This window comes from Heterodontus francisci, chromosome 2 (genome assembly GCF_036365525.1).
Source record: "Heterodontus francisci isolate sHetFra1 chromosome 2, sHetFra1.hap1, whole genome shotgun sequence".
Lineage (NCBI taxonomy): Eukaryota > Metazoa > Chordata > Chondrichthyes > Heterodontiformes > Heterodontidae > Heterodontus > Heterodontus francisci.
This window is the reverse complement of record NC_090372.1, coordinates 90,891,762-90,909,569: the sequence shown is the minus strand read 5'-3', so window position 1 is coordinate 90,909,569 and position 17,808 is coordinate 90,891,762. Positions and strand designations below refer to the sequence as shown.

At 42.9% G+C, this 17,808-nt stretch overlaps 1 protein-coding gene across 3 annotated transcripts in view; it reads right to left on the bottom strand.

Moving 5' to 3' along the window:
* fam133b (family with sequence similarity 133 member B) overlaps positions 1–14,360 on the bottom strand; it is a 46,805-nt gene extending 32,445 nt beyond the window's left edge. For 2 of the 3 annotated variants that reach the window (XM_068008724.1, XM_068008733.1), the window contains exon 1: positions 14,246–14,360. In XM_068008724.1, coding sequence (XP_067864825.1) covers positions 14,246–14,269 — 24 coding nt within the window. In that variant the 5' untranslated portion in view covers positions 14,270–14,360. The remainder of the gene's footprint in view (positions 1–14,245) is intronic. The other variant, XM_068008718.1, reaches the window with a different exon arrangement.
* Between the last annotated feature and the right edge of the window lie 3,448 nt (positions 14,361–17,808).

Below are 17,808 nucleotides of genomic sequence, written 5' to 3'. Positions count from 1 at the left end.
GCTGATCTGATTGTAACCTCGACTCCACATTCCCACCTATCCCAGATTACCTTACACCCCCTTGCTCATCAAGAATCTACCACCTCTGCCTTAAAAATATTCAAAGATTCTGCTTCCACTGCCTTTTGAGGAAGAGAGAGTTCCAAAGACTCAGAACTCTCAGGAAAAAAATATTCTCCTCATCTCAGTCTTAAATGGGCGACCACTTATTTTTAAACAGTGACCCCTAGTTCAAGATTTTCCAACAAGGGGAAACATCCTTTCCACATCCACCTTGTCAAGACCCCTCAGGATCTTACGTTTCAATCAAGTCGCCTCTTACTCTTCTAAACTCCAGCGGATACAAGCCTAGCTTGTCCAACCTTTCCTCATAAGACTTCCTTAAATAAGGAGCCCAATACTGTACACAGTACTCCAGATGTGGTCTCACCAATGCCCTGGATAGCTCAAGTATAACCTCCCTACTTTTGTATTCAATTCCCCTTGCAATAAACGATAACATTCTATTAACATTCCTAATTACTTGCTGTACCTGCATACTAACCTATTGAGATTCATGCACTAGGACACCCAGATCCCTCTGCATCTCAGAACTCCGCAATCTCTCACCATTTAGATAATATGTTTTTTTTTTTATAATTCTGCCTGCCAAAATGGACAATTTCACATTTTCCCACATTATACTCCATTTGTCAGATCTTTGCCCACTCACTTAAACTATCTATATCCCTTTGTAGCCTCCTTATGTCCTCATCACAACTTACTTTCCTACTTAACTTTGCATCATCAGTAAATTTATCAACCACACCTTCAGTCCCTTCATCCAAGTCATTTATATAAATTGTAAAAAAAAAAGTTAAAGTCACAGAACTGATCCCTGTGGCACTCCACTTGTTACATCTTGCCAACCAGAAAATGACCCATTTATGCCTACTCTCTGGCTAACTAACAGGAAACAATCTTGTATCGATGCCAATATGTTACCCCTTATAGCATGAGCTTTAATTTTCCACAATAACCTTTGATGTGGCACCTTATCAAATGCCTTCTGGAAATCCAAGTTCAGTACATCCATCGCACATGTTACTGCTTCAAAGAACTCCAATAAATTGGTTAAACATGATTTCTCTTTCACAAAATCATTCTGACTCTGCCTGATTACCTTGGATTTTTCCAAGTGTCTTGGTATAACATCTTTAATAATAGCTTAACATCTGTCTTGGGGAAAATTTAGAAGCTAACGGGCCTGTAGTTTCCTGCTTTCTGACTCTTCCCCACAACCCCCCCCCCCCTCAACTGTTTGAGTAAAGGAGTTACATTTGCTATTTTCCAATCTAATGGAACCTTCCCCAAATTCTAGGGAATTTTGGGAAATTAAAACCAACGCATCAACTATCTCACTAGCCACTTCTTTTAGCACCCTAGCATGAAGCCCATTAGGACCTGGGGCGGCGGTGACGTAGTGGTATTGTCACTGGACTAGTAACCCAGAGACCCAAGGTATCGCTCTGGGGACATGGGTTCAAATCCCACCACAGCAGAAGGTGGAATTTGAATTATTTTGGGGTGGCACAGTGGCTAGCACCACTGCCTCACAGCTCCAGCGACCCAGGTTCAGTTGTGGGTACTGCCTGTGCGGAGTTTGCAAGTTCTCCCTGTGACCGCGTGGGTTTCCGCCGGGTGCTCCGGTTTCCTGCCACAGCCAAAGACTTGCAGGTTGATAGGTAAATTGGCCATTGTAGGTAGGTTGTAGGAGAATTGTGGGGATGTGGTAGGGAATATGGGATTAAATGTAGGATTAGTATAAATGGGTGGCTGTTGGTCGGCACAGACTCGTGGGCCGAAGGGCCCGTTTCAGTGCTGTATCTCTCCATGACTGGTCAGCCCGCAGCTCCAACAATTTGCTCAGTATTCACTTCCCAGGTGATTGTAATTTTCTCGAGTTCCTCCCTCCCTTCCATTTCCTGATTTAGGGCTATTTCTGGGATGTTAATTGTATCTTCTATAATGAAGACTGATACCTGTTCAATTCATCTGCCATCTCCTTATTTTCCCTTATTAAATTCCCCAGACTCACTCATTATAGGACCAACGCTCACTTTGTTAACTCTTTTCTAAAGATCTTTAGAAACTCACTGTTTTTATATTTCTAGCTAGCTTTATCTCAGGCTCGAACGCTTCCCTCCTTTTCAATCTTTCAGTCATTCCTTGCTGTTCTTTATATTCTAGCCAATCTTCTGACCTGTCACCCATTTTTGTGCATTTATCTGCTTTTTAAGTTTTATATGATCTTTAACTTTTTTAGTTAACCACAGATGGTGGGTCCTCCTTTTGGAATTTTTCTCTCTTATTGGAATGTATCTATTCTGTGTATTCTGAAATATCCCCTTAAAAGTCTGCCACTGCATCTCTATTGACCTTATCTTTAACCTAATTTTCCAGTTCACTTTAGCCTCTTCATCCACCTCCACCAGCACAGACACACCCACATGTTCTGTGGGGGATTTAAGATTAGAATCTGGGTCACAATCTGGTGTACACGACAGAGACACGACACAGCAGCTGAGGGAGCAAGTACCAGCTGGAGCTCCTGATAATCAGAAGACTACTGAGGATCAGGCCCCTGCTCATCCCCACGCTAATGATGTTTCTCTCTTTGTTGCTATGAGAAATCTGCTGGATGTGCAGCAATCCCAGGTGGAAAATCTAAGAGATGCTCGAGGTTATGCATGGCTTTGCGTGTGCCATGGAGGAGTCCATACAAGCCACGATGTCTGCCATGTCCCAGGCATATGATTTCCTCAGTTGAGGGTTTGCCGAGCTTCGTGGGGAGTCTGGTTGCGCTCTGACCTGCACTCGATTGCTGTAGCCATGGGCTCCATACAGCAGAGTCTAAGCGAAAGGGGAACGAGCAACCTGGACCTTCCTACAGGTGCTCCTGCCCCTTAGGAAGACAGGCAGATGCCTTCATGCACGCAGATGGAGGATGAGCGTGTGCCAAATGCCCTGGGGCCTTCCTCTCAGGACACTCCCAGGGTAAGCAGCTTCTTGTCCTCTCCACTGACATTTACCCCCTTACCTCCAGCAGGCAAACACACGGGTGATACTTAAGCACCAGTGCTGCAGACACCCAGTAGGATGGAACCATCAAGGCCCCTTTCCTCCAGAGGACGCCGAACACGGTCATCCACAGCAACGGGGCAGTGCACTGAGCAGGCTGCTCCACCTCAGCTACTAATGTCAGGGCTGCACCTAGACATAGCAGTAGAAAAACGGGGAAAAAAAAAATTATGAAGGTAGCACGGGTGTTGTAAATATTGTACAGATATTAAGGACAGTTCAATATATATTTATTTGCTTTAATATTTGATGCACTTTCATAAATCATTTTTCATCTGAAAAGAAGAAAATGATTTTTGGAGGCCTATGGCAGGAACGGATTGATGCTTGCAATGTATTTCTGAAAAAATACTGTCCAGCGTCCTTTTATCATTGACATTTGAGCTTTCAGTCTTCAATGATGGCTGTTTCTCATTTGAAGCTTTGGCACTTTTGTCCTTACCAACATGCCTTTACATTCCTTGCATAGGTTCCATCACAGCCCAGAAAAAGGTTTAATATGCCAGTCACATCAAAGTGCTACAATGTTGTAACATCCTGCATGTGCAGGTTAATGCCTTGATGAAGGACAATATTTCCAAGGAGATGGAAATATTTATGGGCGGTGCAGTGGTTAGCACCGCAGCCTCACAGCTCCAGGGACCCGGGTTCGATTCTGGGTTCTGCCTGTGCTGAGTTTGCAAGTTCTCCCTGTGACTGTGTGGGTTTTCGCCAGGTGCTCCGGTTTCCTCCCACTGCCAAAGACTTGCAGGCGATAGGTAAATTGGCCGTTGTAAATTGCCCCTAGTGTAGGTAGGTGGTAGGGAATATGGGATTACTATAGGGTTAGTATAAATGGGTGGTTGTTGGTCGGCACAGACTTGGTGGGCCGAAGAGCCTGTTTCAGTGCTGTATCTCTAAATAAAATTTTTTAAAAAGATGCAGATTGCTTTCAAAGAAGTTGATAGCATTCAGGCTGTTAGGTACATCTCCAAGTGCTGTTGTCAGAAGAGCCCTTCTTTTTGATTACAACAATGAATAAGAACATATTTGGAGAACTTCTTTATGAAGTGCCTCAATGTTGGCTGAAATGTACAAATATGGAGGTTCTCCATGATGTCCCTTGCACGTCTCTCCATGGCCCTTATCAATGACAGCATTTGCATTGCTGTCATCACCCTCTTCACCAGTTGTACATGCAAAGAGCGGAAGCCTTTGCAATTCACAAATGCAGCAGGCTGGTCCCAGGGAGCTCCAAGGGCCACGAGTGCAGTTGATTGCCCCTTCACTCAAGGGAACCCAGTGATGGCGCCAAAGGCCACAGATCTTGCTGTCTGTCCGTCCTTGTCTACAGGGAAGTAGATTAAATCATTGGCATGACGAAATAGGGTATTGGTCATCTCTTTGATGCACCTATGGGTCGCAGACTGTGATATGCCACATACATCGTCTATTGATCCCTGGAAGGCATCACTGGGGAAAAGAAAAACGTTGAGGGCAACTGGCATGGGATTCCCACCAAACCTAAGCAGTTGCAGGTCATGCTACAGGATCCTACAAATTTCTGTTCTGGGACTAGTTCACATGACATCCTTAGGCATCTCTGGCATTGCCTCTGACATCTGAAGGTAATTTGTCCTTGTCCTGAGGAAGCAAAGAGGTGCCAGTGCCAGTCTTCAATAATGCCATTCCTAGATGTCATCATTCGGAGCATCCTCACCTTGTTCTGCCTGCTGCTGGCGTTCAGGCATCATCCATTGAGCGAAAAGAGTCCTCCCTAGTCACTCCCTCTGCTCTTCTTCCCATGATCGGAGACAAACTGGGTATATGAGATCCATGTCTTTGCAAATAATGAAATGAGCAAAGCATTCTAATTCAGCCTTCCATTGCCAATCAGCTAAACCATCAAGGTAATGCTCAGAACAAGAAATGTTGGCAATACTCAGCAGGTCTGGCAGCATCTGTGGAGAGTGAAGCAGAGTTAACGTTTCAAGTCAGTGAACCTTCTTCAGGACAGTTCTGAAGAAGGGTTACTGACCTGAAACGTTAACTCTGCTTCTCTCTCCACAGATGCTGCCAGACCTGCTGAGTATTTCCAGCATTTTTTTAAATTTCAGATTTCCAGCATCCGCAGTATTTTGCTTTTATTTTAAAGGTAATGATCAAATTGCTTTCATGTGCCTTAAAATTGCACCCAACAGGAAATCCCACCCACCATCATTTGTCTTCTCTCACTCAACTTGCAATCCTTGAGCGACCACGTGGTTTGCATTATCATTTGAGAAAACGGTGTGTGTACAATTTGAGGCAGGTTTTCCCACCTTCCAATTTCCTCCTGCCATCACCCTTAACCTTCCACCTTCCTTCTGTTACCATTGAACCTCTCCCCATTACCTTGGACGAGGTCATAATCAATTTATTCATACCATCCCTCCCCCTGTTCCTACTCCCGTTATCATCCAAATGCTGAACTCTGACCCTTGATCCTCCACAAATTCACTTTAATATTACTACCAAGTCCCGTTGCCCTCCCTACGATGCCGTAGAATACCCAACCCCAAGTCTTGACCTTCCCCCCACCCTTACAGAATCCATTTTCTCTCATTGACTGCGGCCATTCCCTCTACCGGCCAGTACCCTGAATTTGCCCCACAGGACCCAGTGACAGTACTCATCCTTCCCTCTAGGGCCCTCATGCATCTGCTGACTGCAATGCTCAAATCAACCCACCACCCCCACAGCCGTCCAGGTAGCTCCAACAGCAACATCCACTGCACACCCTGGACGCTCCCCTCCTCCCTCCCTGCTCCTCCATGCACCCAATAACCCCACCCTTTGTCCACCCTCCTCCCTCCCCTGCTCCTGCATGCATCTGGTAACCCCACCTTTTGTCCTCAGAGTACACTGCCCTGCTCCTCCATGCACACCCCACCATGCCTTCCCTTGAGAATATTAGCCCTCGCTGGTACTGAGTCTGGAGCCAAATATCCATTCCAACGTTGGCCTTCTTTGTGCTGATCAGTTCAAGAAAGTATACCACTGACCTCAGACAAAACTGCACAAAGCCGACTGGCATACGTCACATTTAAACGAACATGAACTGGGTGGCATGGGAATACTGCTTGCTGTCAACTTAATCTGGCAGGTAGGACTTAATTTGATCTAAGTGTTAGGTAATGAGTATTCATGATATGATAATGAATGCAAAGCTGCAATCCGCCACTGTGCGGGGGGAACCCAGGACCTCCGCAAATACGCTGACTTAATTGCAAAAACCCACTGTTGGAAATCCAAAAAAAAAACTCGCGCCTAATTAAATCTCTCTGCACGCCATGAAAGCTGCTCTTGCAGGGCCCGTAAAATTCCCCCACAGTTTCAAATACTTATAATTAAACAGGATCGACACAAAATTTCTACAACTCCAAAACAGAGATATAACTTAATAGTGACAGCATGTTTGCGCACTCTCATTAGTCATCTTTTTTCGTCACATATGCAAGGTACGACAGTATCTTTGGTGAAACATTTCCACCTGTTGGGTGTGACTTCCATACAATGTCTATGTTTTGCATCCATACAGGACAGTGGTAAGGACCTTACAAACCTTCAGTTGAGTAGTAACCTTGATACTCCACTGATTGGTAGACTGCCCAAGGGTGTGTGCAAAGATCACAGCTGCTCTCTTTGGCCAAGGAGTGACCATGTCCAATCAGGTGCAGAACACACTGCAGTTATGATATAAGCAGGCTTGCCAAACAAAGAAGCAGTTGTGGACCAAACTGACATTTTTATTGTGGTGTGGTAGGATAGATGGTGGTGCAGCTGTTCCATAAAAGGTTGCATGCAGCCAATGGCAAGAACGCCAAGGCGAGCAACGATGACGTGGAAAAATAATCAATCAGCAGCAATGTCCCATAAGCCGAACCTCTATAGTAGCTGTGGTGCATGTGCCTTTGCACCTAATGTGGGACGGTGTTTACTGCCATGAAAGGCACTCGAATAACAGTCAGTGGCCATAAACTGCATCTCTAGCCATGCCAGTTGCTTTGCGCTCACAAACCACTGGATTACAGAATATTAGAAGAGACAACGGTGGTGGTTCAGCGCAAACCACTGTCACAATAAACCATTCACACGGTATCTGCCAGCAAATGTAGGAAGGATCAAAGACCCGTAGCGATGGGAGAGTGTCAAAGTGACAGGCATGATGATGCTGGTATTTGTAGTTGTGGACTTGTGCGCAGGTTGCCCAGAATTCAAGACATTCAGTGCCAGATTTGAAGCAGCACTGTTTGTTAGTCCCTAGGTGACTAAGCAATGCTTCTTGCAATCACACTTCTCACCCTGGAGGGGACTAGAAAGTTATCCTAGATATTTTCTGCTTTGACTAACTGGGTCAGATTATAATGTCTGGTAGGTTACTCAGTATGTAGTCCAAAATCAGAAATTGAGGAAGACTTTGACTATTAATTGTACAATGTTTGAACTTTGTTGGACAATTTGAGTGCTGACATGATTGGAGGAGAACAGCATTGGTCACCAGAAAGCTGATTCTATGTGGGATGGATTGACTTCAGGCACTTATCCAATTTTGAAAGCCACGATTGAATCAGCCTCCACTACACACTCAGGCAGTGTATTCCAGATCCTAACCACTTGCTGCGTAAAGAAGTTTTTCCTCATGTCGCATTTGCTACTTTTGCCAATCACCTTAAATTAGTGTCCTCCGGATCTCAACCACTCTGCCAAAGGGAACAGTTTCTCTATATCTACTGCCTAGACCCCTCATGATTTTGAACACCTGGATCAAATCTCCTTTCAACCTTTGATTCTCTAAGGAGAATAACCCCAGCTTCTCCAATCTATCCTCATGACTGAAGTCCCTCATCCCTGGAACCATTCCTGTAAATCTTTCCTGTACCCTTTCTAATACCATCACATCCTTCCTAAAGTGTGGTGCTCAGAACTGGACACAATACTCCAGTTGAGGCCGAATCAATGTTTTATAAAGGTTCATCATAATGTCCTTGCTTTTGCTCCCCATGCCTCTATTTACAAAGCCCAAGATTCTGTATGTCTTTTTAACCAATTTCTCAACTTGACATGCCTCCTTCAACAATTTGTGCACATATAACCCCAGGTCTCTCTGTCCCTACACACCCTTTATATTGCCTCTCCTTGTTCATCCTACCAAAATGTATCACTACACATTTCTTTGCATTAAATTTCATTTGCCACTTGTCCAACTATTCCACTAGCCAGTCTATGCCCTTTTGAAGTACATCACTATCCTCATCACTGCAATCCCTTTTTGGATATGCCAATCATTGAGCGACTTCAACGCATGCCATGGCAGGAATGTTGTGACATGTTTTACAACAATAATTTGCATTTATAGAACAGCTTTAACACAATAAAACATCCCAAGCCACTTGATAGGAGCACTAACAAATTTACACACCTAGCCCCATAACAAGATATTAGGATAAGTGAGCAAAATCTTGGTGAAAGGAGGTAGGTTTTAAAGGAGTGTATTAAAAGGAGAAAGAGCTTGACATGGAAAGATTTAGAGAGGAACTTCCAGAACTTAGGGCCTAGGCAGCTGAAGGTACAGCTGCCAATGATGGGACAATTAAAACCCAAGAAAAGCCAAAGATCAGATTTGGGAGCACAGAGATCGCAGAAGGTTGTTGGGAGATTACAAACACAGGGAGGGATAAGGTCATGGAGGGATCTGAAAATAGGGGTGATGGGTGAATGGGGCTTGGTGGGAGTTAGGATGCGGGCAGAGTTCTGATAGAGTTCAATTTTATAGAGGATGGAAAATGGGAGGCTGGCCAGGAGAGCATTGGAATAGTCACGTCTGGAGGTAATAAAGGCATAGGACAAGAGTTTCAGCATGATTCAGGAATTGATAAGCTGATATTAAGGAGGTTGAAGCAGGCGGTTTTGATGATGGAGCGCATGTGATTGGAAGCTCATCGCAGGGTCAAATATGACAGCAAGGTTATGAACAGTCTTGTTGTAGGTAGGCATCAGATTGGTGGTGTAACTAGGAATGGTTTCCCGATCCTCGATTCACGAGCTAGGATCCAACTAGTTATCACAAACACTGTATTTTGACAGCCAGATGAGTAAAAACATTGTGGACGCACTGAGGGTCCGGACAATGGGACCCAATAGGCTACGTCACTGTGGGTCAGAGAGATCTTTGCAATGTCAGAATAACCTCCAGCAAGACAGGAAATGACTGCTGAACAAATCATTAAATAGTATGCTCAAAGTTGTCCTTATTGTTGGTGCCAGGATAACAATTGGCAGCAGCAAAGAGATTGAATGAATTGATCTTTAGAATCTGGTATATTAGGTGATCAAGCAGATTATTGGCATCAGCGCGAAATGCAACAATCTAACAAAAATTGATTTAACGAGAATGATAAATCCATCAGTTATCTGCTTGATAGGAATATCAGAGAATATCAAAATCTAGTTGCTGACCAAGGCTACTTAGAGATCATTGACACTAAATGCAGATCAAATGACACCAAAAGCAGGATAGACAGTGGGAAGCTATGGCAGTGGAGCTGTAGAAATATACCAAAAGGCCTCACTCAAAATAGTTCCATGCAGAATTGAAGGCAGCCTACGATCTACATAAAATGGGGAAGAGGTGTTATAAAGGGAACAGAGGGAGCTGGACTCATTCAGCAACACTGGAACAGGAGTAGGGTATTCAGCCCCCCGAGCCTGTTCTATCATTCAATGAGATCATGGCTGATCGGAATCCTACTCCATCCACTTGTCTTGGCTCTATAAAAAAAAAACTATTGATCTCAGATTTATCAATTAAGCTGGCATTTACTGCTATTTGTGGGAGAGTTCCACACTCTACCACCTTTTGCATGAAAGTGTTTCCTCACCTCTCCTGAATGGCCTGTCTCTGATTTTATGATTATGTTGCTTATTCTAGGCTTCCCCAACAGTGGAAAAGGTTGTACCTATCTACCCGATCAATTCATTTCAAAATCCCCAAATCAACCCTTAACCATCTATATTCCAGGGAATACAACCCATTAGTCCTTTTGATTATTTTTTGTATCTGACTACTACATTTTCATGATCTGTATACATGGACCCTGAATCTCCACCGTTCCTAGTTTTTCACTATTTAAATGATGCTCAGACTTATTTTTTTTTGGTTCAAAATGGTTGACCTCACACTTGCCTGCGTTGAAATCCATCGGTCACAGTTTCACCCACTTGCGTAATCTCAGTGTCTTTTTAATTTTATGCACCCATCTACATTACTGACTATGCCAGCAATCTTTGTGTCATTGGCAAACTTGGATACATGGCTCCCTATTGTATTATCAAACTCATTAATAAATATACTGAATAATTAAGGCCCCAGCACAGAAACTTGTAGGACACCGCTAGTCACTTCCTTCCAATGAGTACATACACATTATCCCTACACCCCTTCTACAAATTAAGCAATCTCCTAAACAGGTCAATAATTTGTTAAAACTAGCCTCTTGGAATTGAAGGCAGCCTCTTATATGGATCCTTATTGAACATCTTCCGTAATTTCAAATAAAACTACATGCATAGACATCCTCCTTATCTACTATTTTGGTTACTTCCCCAAAAAATTCAATTAGGTTCATTAGAAATGACCTATCCTTTACATATCTAGGTTGGTTTTCTCTAATCAGCTGAAATTTCTCAGGCCAGTCTGTCCTTAATTTTAGATTCCAATATTTTCCCAACAGATGTCAGATTAACAGGTCTATAATTTCCTAGTTCTCTCCTTCACCTTTCTCAAACAAAGGAAAATTGCAGCAAATGTAACTCCAATCTAAAGGGACAATTCCTGAATCATGTGGAAACATCTGCAATTTCCTCACCTACTTCCTTTAAAACCCTAGGGTGGAAACTATCAGTCATGAGGATGTGTCATTTTTTTCCCCAAATACCAGTTTGCTGGCTTATGTTAATGAATTGGAATTCACTAAAGTTATTAGTTTCCGTTGATTGGAGGAAGAGGAAAATATACCTGACAATGTGAAGACTGACAGAATCATACTCACATACAGCAAAGAATGAGGCCATTTGGCCCACCAAATCCATACCAGCTCTCTATAGAGAAATCGGTCAGTCCCATTCTCCCGCTCGACCCCCGTAACCATCCAATTTCCTTTTGAAATAATTGATCGTCTCTGCTTCCACCATCCTCAAGGCAGCAAGTTCCAGGTCATTACCATACCTAAACCGGTCATAATCTTGTACACCTATCAAATATCCCCTCAATCTCCTTTGTTCAAAGGAGAACAACCCCAGCTTCTCCAAACTAACTTTGAGGCTAAAATCCCTCATCCCTGGAACCATTCTGGTAAATCTCCTCTGCACCCTCTCAAGGGCCTTCACATCCTTCCTGAAATGTGGTGATCTGAACTGGTCACAATACACTAGTTGTGGCCTAACTAGAGCTTCATAAAGGTTCAGCATAACTTCCCTGCTTTTGTACTCAATACCTCTATTTTATGAAGCCCAAGATCCCATAAGATTTGCTAACTATTCGATATGTCCTGCCACTTTCAAAGGTCTATGCACATGAAATCTCAGATCCCTCTGTCCTTGTACAATCTTTAGAACTGTGCTATTTAGTCTATTTTACCTCTCCCTTCTGCCAAAAGGGAGCACTTCACACTTGTCTGCTTATTCTGCTATCCCTATCTATGTCCTGTTGCAGTAGTTTGGCATCACCCTCATTATTTGCCACATCTCCAAGTTTGGTTATCAGCAGCAGATTTTGAAATTTTACTCTATGTTCCAATATCCAAGTCAGATATATATCAAAAAAAGCAGTGGTCCTAGCACTGATCTTTGGAGAACACCACTGTCTACCATCCTCCAGTTTGAAAACCATTTACCACGACTCACTGTTTTCTAACCTTAAGCCAAATTTTTTATCCAAGCTGACACTGATCCTCCATGAGCTTCAATTTTATTAACTAGCCTTTTATGTGGCACTTCGTAAAATGCTTTCTTAAAATCCATATAGCCAACATCCATTAGTTTCCCTTCATCAACCTTCTCGGTTACTTCATCAAAAAATTCAGTTAGATTCATTCTGCACATTTGTCTTTTACAAATCCGTGCTGGCTCTTAACTAACTCAAACCTCGAAGTGTTTGTTAACTCTTTTACCTGAATATTGCTTATAAATAGGGCCCTACCAAATTCATGGCCAAATTTAACAAATTTCACAGTCACAGCATTTTAAGAATCATGAATTTCACAATGCCGCAATGAGCTATTTAAAACAAAAAAAAAAGACACAGGTGGCTCATATTATTTGCCTAATGCTGTTCATATTATATTACACTTTGCAACACAGATTTGAAAGATTTTGTCATGCAAGTTGCATCGCCACTAAAGACAGCAAATTGTTGAAATGGTTTTGATTTTGCTTGGGAAACTGGTGTAATTAACAGCTTCTGAATGGACAGTCTGTGAGCATTGTTGTTAGCTTCCCTGTCAGGGCAGCACAGTGGCGCAGTGGTTAGCAGCCTCACAGCTCCAGCAACCACAGTTCAGTTCTGCGTACTGCCTCTGTGCAGTTTGCAAGTTCTCCCTGTGATCGTGTGGGTTTCCGCCAGGTGCTCCGGTTTCCTCCCACAGCCAAAGACTTGCAGGTTGATAGGTAAATTGGCCATTGTAAATTGCCCCTAGTGAAGGTAGGTGGTAGGAGAATGGTGTGGAAGCGGTAGGGAATATGGGATTAATGTAGGATAGAATAAATGGGTGGTTGTTGGTCGGCACAGACTCGGTGGGACGAAGGGCCTGTTTCAGTGCTGTATCTCTCTATGACTATGACTGTACATATACTGTACCAGGCATAAAATCAAACAAAACATGCAGCACATAGTTGTTGTGATCATTGGTGCACTCACCACAAATAATTGCAAAAGACTCACATGCATTAATCTGAGACTTCATCTCCTCACAACTATTAGTAAAAACCTTCTGCAGGTCGTCCTATCATATTTTATTTGCACTTGGCAAGCAACCATCATTTTGCACATTACATTGAATGGTTACCCGCAGCTTTGGATGATGAAGTTTTTCCAATGGTATGTTGGCGCTGGCAAAAGCGTCCACAAGTTCCTTGTACACAACTGACAATTTTCTGAGCTCTGTCAACTTCTTAAAAAGCGATGCTTGTTTTTTGTGTGTTCATTTTCCAGCAGTGCAATGTCAAATGTTCTTTCTGTTGAGATGGCTTTCGGACTCGAAGTGATGCTGAACTGTTGCCCGCCATGTGTGATCCAACAAAACACTGCAACTTGTACAAAACAGTATTCCACCACTGGCAGGCAGAATTTGGCTTCCAAATTCTTTCACTCAATGAGCTAACGTATTGGTTGTGGCCATTCTTGATTTGTTCATTCTGGCATTCTCACTTGTTTGCTAATACTTGAGAGTGCTTCTCTCAAACTGCACTGGAAGCCCTCCCTCATTTATCAATCAGCAAGGTGCATCTTGTGTCAATCACCTAAATGCACAATGTTTGCAATATGTTCAGCAGGAAGGGGAGTACAGTTTCAATAAATAAAACACACATAGTTCAGAAAACAGCTGATTTCATGGAGGACCTGAGATTTCACAATCCATGACACATTTGTCACAGCCATGAATTTGGTAGGGCTCTACTTTACCCACCACTGACTGGCCTGTAGTTACTAGGGCTGTCCTTACACCCTTTCTTGATCAACAGTATCACATTTGCCACTCGCCAATGCTCTGGCACTTCCACAGTAACCAGGGAAGATTGAAACATTATGACAAGGCCTCCCGCTACCTTCACTCCTACTTCCTTTAGCAACCCTTATGGCACAAGCCATAACGTATTTAATCAACAAGTCTATCATTTCTTTATCTGTATTTGCAATATTACCCGCTTGATCTGTTTTTAAAGGGCCCACATTACCCTTGACTTCCCCGGCGGACTCCAAAAGGGAGCGGCTCCCGCAGGGCCGAGGCTACCCCGCAGTCAGTGCTCCCTTCACTGACCTCTAATACTTCAGGTCGGCTCCAGTTTATTAATCCGGGGTTCGGGTTTAGGCCCGGGGGCAGGTACTCACCACTCGATTGTCCCGCTTCCCCATACTATCTACTCCACAAGCTGAACAGATACGGTCCGTTTGGAACCAGCCCTACTTATCCTCGGCGCCTGCGCAAACGTGCCTCAGCACCTTAACGAGTAACCGCCCGCCCCCAGTGCGCCTGCGCGGCACTTGCCTTATGACGTCATTATGACCGGTGGCGCGGAGCGCGCTTGGCTGAGCGGATTTCCGGTGAGTGGGATATGCGCAGTAAAAGTCGGCTTTCAATTTGGATTCGATTCCCTTTCAGTTATTTTAGTTTCTCTTGTAAGTTTGGAGGCACGAGTCACAGTTACTAATAGAAAGTAGAACATCCGTTTTCCTGTGTTTTGCCAGGGTTTAGACTGGGATAAAGGTTATTGCCTTGTTCAAAAAGGGTGTAAAGATAAACCCAGCTATGAGAGGCCAGTCAGTTTAACTTTGGTGGTGGAAAAACTTATAGAAAAAATAATTCTGGACAAAATCAATAGTCACGTGGACGAATGCGAGTTAGTTAAGGAAAGCCAGCCTGGATTTCTTAAGGGGAAATCATATTTAACTAAATTGCTGGAGTTCTTTGGGGAGGTAACAGAGAGGGTTGATGGTGGCGATGCTGTTGATGTGGTGTACGTGGACTTTCAAAAGGCATTTGATACAGTGCCACACAACAGACTTGTGAGCAAACTTGTAGCTCATGGAATAAAAGGGATGGCAGAAACATGGATACAAAATTGGCTGAGTGACAGGAAACAAAGAGTAGCGGTTAATGGATGTTTTTCAGGCTGGAGGAAGGTTTTTCATGGAGTTCCCCAGGGATCAGTGCTGGGACCCTTGGCTTTCCTGATACATATTAATGACCTAGACCTTGGTGTACTGGCACAATTTCAAAGTTTGCAGAAGGTATGAAAGTTGGAAGCATTGTGAACTGTGAGGAGGATAGTGTAGAATTTCAAAAGGACACAGACAAGTTGGTGGAATGAGCAGACAGGTGGCAGATGAAGCTCAATGTAGAGAAATGTGAAGTGATTCATTTTGGTAGGAAGAACATGGAGAATAAAGGGTACAATTCTAAAAGGGGTGCAGGAGCAGAGGGACCTGGGTGCATATGCGCATAATTCATTGAAGGTGGAAGAACAGGTTTAGAGAATGGTCAATAAAGCATACAGTGTCTTGGGCTTTATTAATAGGGGCATAGAGTACAAGAGCAAGGAAGTTATGTTGAACTTGTGTAAGATACTAGTTTGGCCTCAGCTGGAGTAATACATCCAGTTCTGGGCACTGCACTTTAGGAAAGATGTGAGGGCATTGGAGAGAGTACAGAAAAAATTCATGAGAATGGTTCTAGGGATGAGGAATTTCAGTTATGAAGATCGATTGTAGAAGTTAGGACTGTTTTCCCTGGCGAAGAGAAGGCTGAGAGGTGATTTGATAGAGGTATTCAAAGTTATGAGGGGTTTGGACAGAGGAGATAGAGAGAAACTGTTCCTACTTGTGAAAGGATCGAGAAGGAGAGGGCAGAGGTTTAAAGTATTTGGTAAAAGAAGCAAAAGTGACATGAAAATCTTTTTCATACAGCGAGTGGCTAAGGTCTGGAATGTGCTGCATGAGAACGTGGTGGAGGCAGGTTCAATTGAAGAATTCAAAAGGGAATTAGACAGTTATATGAAAAAGAAGAATGTGCAGCGTTATGGGGCGAAGGCAGGGGAATGGAACTGAGGGAGTTGCTCTTTCGGAGAGCCAGTGCAGACATGATGGGCCAAATGGCCTCCTTCTGCACTGTAACAATTCTGTGATAAAAATAATAATGTCACTGAGGAATGAACCACTTCTGATATTTAAATTGTAAACTTTGTTAATGTTTCATCAATGAAAATTTGCCCTGAAATTATTGCTGTAAAAATAGTGGGGGATTTTGTGCTCTGGGTATGTTTAAAAACCTACATTGATTTAAAAAAAAAACAGGTTTATATTGCTGCTGTGCATAGGAAAGAACTTGTATCTGTGTGGCACCCTGCCATATCCTGTGGACATTCCAGACACTTAACAGCCAATGGATTACTCTGGAAATTCTGTAAATGTTGCAGCCAGTTTTACCCAAGAAAGGCTCCAAACAGTAAATGGATTAATGACAGGATAATTTGTTTTGCTGATGTTGGTTGATGAAGAAATAACAGCCAGGACAGTGGCAGAATTTGCTGTCTTCAAATAGTGCCTTGGGATCTTTTGTATCCGCCTCAGCAGGCAATAAGCTGAGTAAGCAATCTCTCAGTTTAGATTATGTTAAAGTTTGTAATGGAGCTTGAATGAGAGTGTTACTTATGGAATCTAATTGACAGTATACAAATTACATATAGTCAGATAAATACAGGTGAGGAAAACCATTGCGTCCATCTTAGTTCATTCATCCAAAATGGAAGACTGTGCTTTAACTTCCTTAATCGTAATATGCAATTGTTTCTTCATGATTCCAGTATTCAACTCAACAGTTCATTCTTTGTATCTTAGTGATGATTAGGTACTTTCAAATTTCCAGTACAAAATTGTGGACAGCTTTTTCCCTGTTTTGTGCTTTAGCATATGTGCTAATCTGCAAAACTCAAAAGCTGACAAACAAGTTTGAAAAGGTTGAGTCCGCAAAAAGTTGAAAACTCAAAACACCATATCACTGAAAAACAGCCATTAATGAAGTTATATAACCAAGACCACTACTTCAAGGTGACAGAAAAATTAAAATTCTTTCTATTAACATTGAATTTCAGTATTTTTATTCATGTTTAGATCACATTTTGCACATGACACGGAAGTAAATAGTTACAGTGGGACATGAACTTGTCACTATTTTGTCTGTTGTATTCTTGGGGAAATGAAGTACACAATTGCATAGTTGCAAGCCACCAATTTTATGCTCCTTCCCCATTCAGGCCACGGTGTGGCATATACTAAAATAACCTGTCTGGCTGTGGCTGACGATAAGGCATTGAACTGTTTCTGGAACAAAGGAGATAGTAGTTAGCATGAACTGCCTAAAGTCTCCAATTTAAAAAGAAGTATAACAGTTGACTGGCAGCCAGCATCTGCCAATCCTTTGAGGAGGGAGTGGATATTTGACAGAAATTGTGGCCATGTACTGACAATTTGTGGAGACAAGGGAGTGAGCAGGATAGGTGAGGACTGCCGAGGGCAATTATCAAAGACTTTGAAGAAGGATAGAGTAAACCAGGCCATGGGATAGAGACAAGACAGTATGTGTACTCGGCTCCGTGTCAGCCTTTTTGAAATTTTCTCTTTTCAAATCATTTTGAAAAATAACTTGGCAGAAACTGCGAGATGCTAACAAAAGCCATTCCAGCAAACTAAATGGTGGTGGTGCATCCTGAGAAATTGGGTACATGTGCTGAGACTACACAATACAAATTCAGATGTGCAAAATTAGTAGACCCACATTTTCATGCCACTGGCTTAGTGGTTTGGTTGGTATAGAGAAATGCCTGAACAATCTTTTATAAACTGCTTCATTATTACATGCTCATTCAAGCTTTTTCTTCTGTCTAGAAGCCCAAACA